The sequence below is a fragment of the Gavialis gangeticus genome, unplaced genomic scaffold (genome assembly GCF_001723915.1).
Source record: "Gavialis gangeticus isolate Ggan-Ray unplaced genomic scaffold, GavGan_comp1, whole genome shotgun sequence".
NCBI lineage: Eukaryota > Metazoa > Chordata > Crocodylia > Gavialidae > Gavialis > Gavialis gangeticus.
In genome coordinates, this window is record NW_017729013.1 from 4,873,246 (window position 1) to 4,874,078 (window position 833).

An 833-nucleotide genomic window follows, 5' to 3' on the forward strand; every position below is an offset into this window, starting at 1 on the left:
ACAGTGGCATCTACATGCTATGGTAATTGGTGATATTTACCTCTGAAATGAAAATGATGATATGGACAAGAATGAGCATCATCAACAGCGTAACTTGCACACAAAACCCACATGGGTTCATGATTCAGGACAGGGATTCTACATAAAATGGAAGTGACTGGAAGATGATATACTGCTGAATGTATGTAATAGCACTCAGATGCTATGGCGATGGGCACCTTACAAATACGATTAGCAATTTAAGAAAGATCGCTCCCTCAACTTGTCCACAACAAGCCACAGTATCACGATTCGGAGAGGGAAAAACCCAACCGTTTGGGAGGAGAATGGCTGGAAGAGGAGAGAGCATACAGTCTGTACTGAGGCGCCATCTATTCAATATTTCTTTCTCTCTTTAATCCTTTCTAATGCCATTACTTCATTTTCAAGATAAAAAGTTTCATATCTCTAACCTTCTACCGGTATTTCCACATCTGTTCCTTCACTGCAATCGGAACCCTGGTGGCTTCCTTTAGACAAATATAAAGTAAAACATACCATAATAAAAACACAAAAGAATGTGTGTTAACATTAAATATTTAAACAAGTATTTTTGTAAACCAAGTTCAAATCCATAAAGTCCACACAAACTGATAATGTCTATTTCAACTCTGAAAATTAAAGACTCAGGAAAGTAAAAGCTCACTGATCTTTATAAAGCAGTGTCTGGCTTGAGGGATAAAAAAAAAGTGTTTCTAATATTTGCAAATGGGCAGCACAATATTTTTAATACAGGTAGGGAAAGATGAAGAAGTATTTGAACGGTTTGAGCAACACCACTTCAAGCGTTTTTC

At 37.0% G+C, this 833-nt stretch overlaps 1 protein-coding gene across 9 annotated transcripts in view; it reads right to left on the reverse strand.

Moving 5' to 3' along the window:
* Positions 1 to 833, reverse strand: part of GTF2I (general transcription factor IIi) — a 120,690-nt gene that overhangs the window by 69,581 nt on the left and 50,276 nt on the right. For 6 of the 9 annotated variants that reach the window (XM_019511392.1, XM_019511395.1, XM_019511396.1 and 3 more), the window contains exon 11: positions 453 to 509. The exons of the other annotated variants lie outside the window; for them this stretch is intronic. In XM_019511392.1, the coding sequence (XP_019366937.1) occupies positions 453 to 509 (57 nt within the window). The remainder of the gene's footprint in view (positions 1 to 452; positions 510 to 833) is intronic. 9 annotated transcript variants of the gene reach the window in all.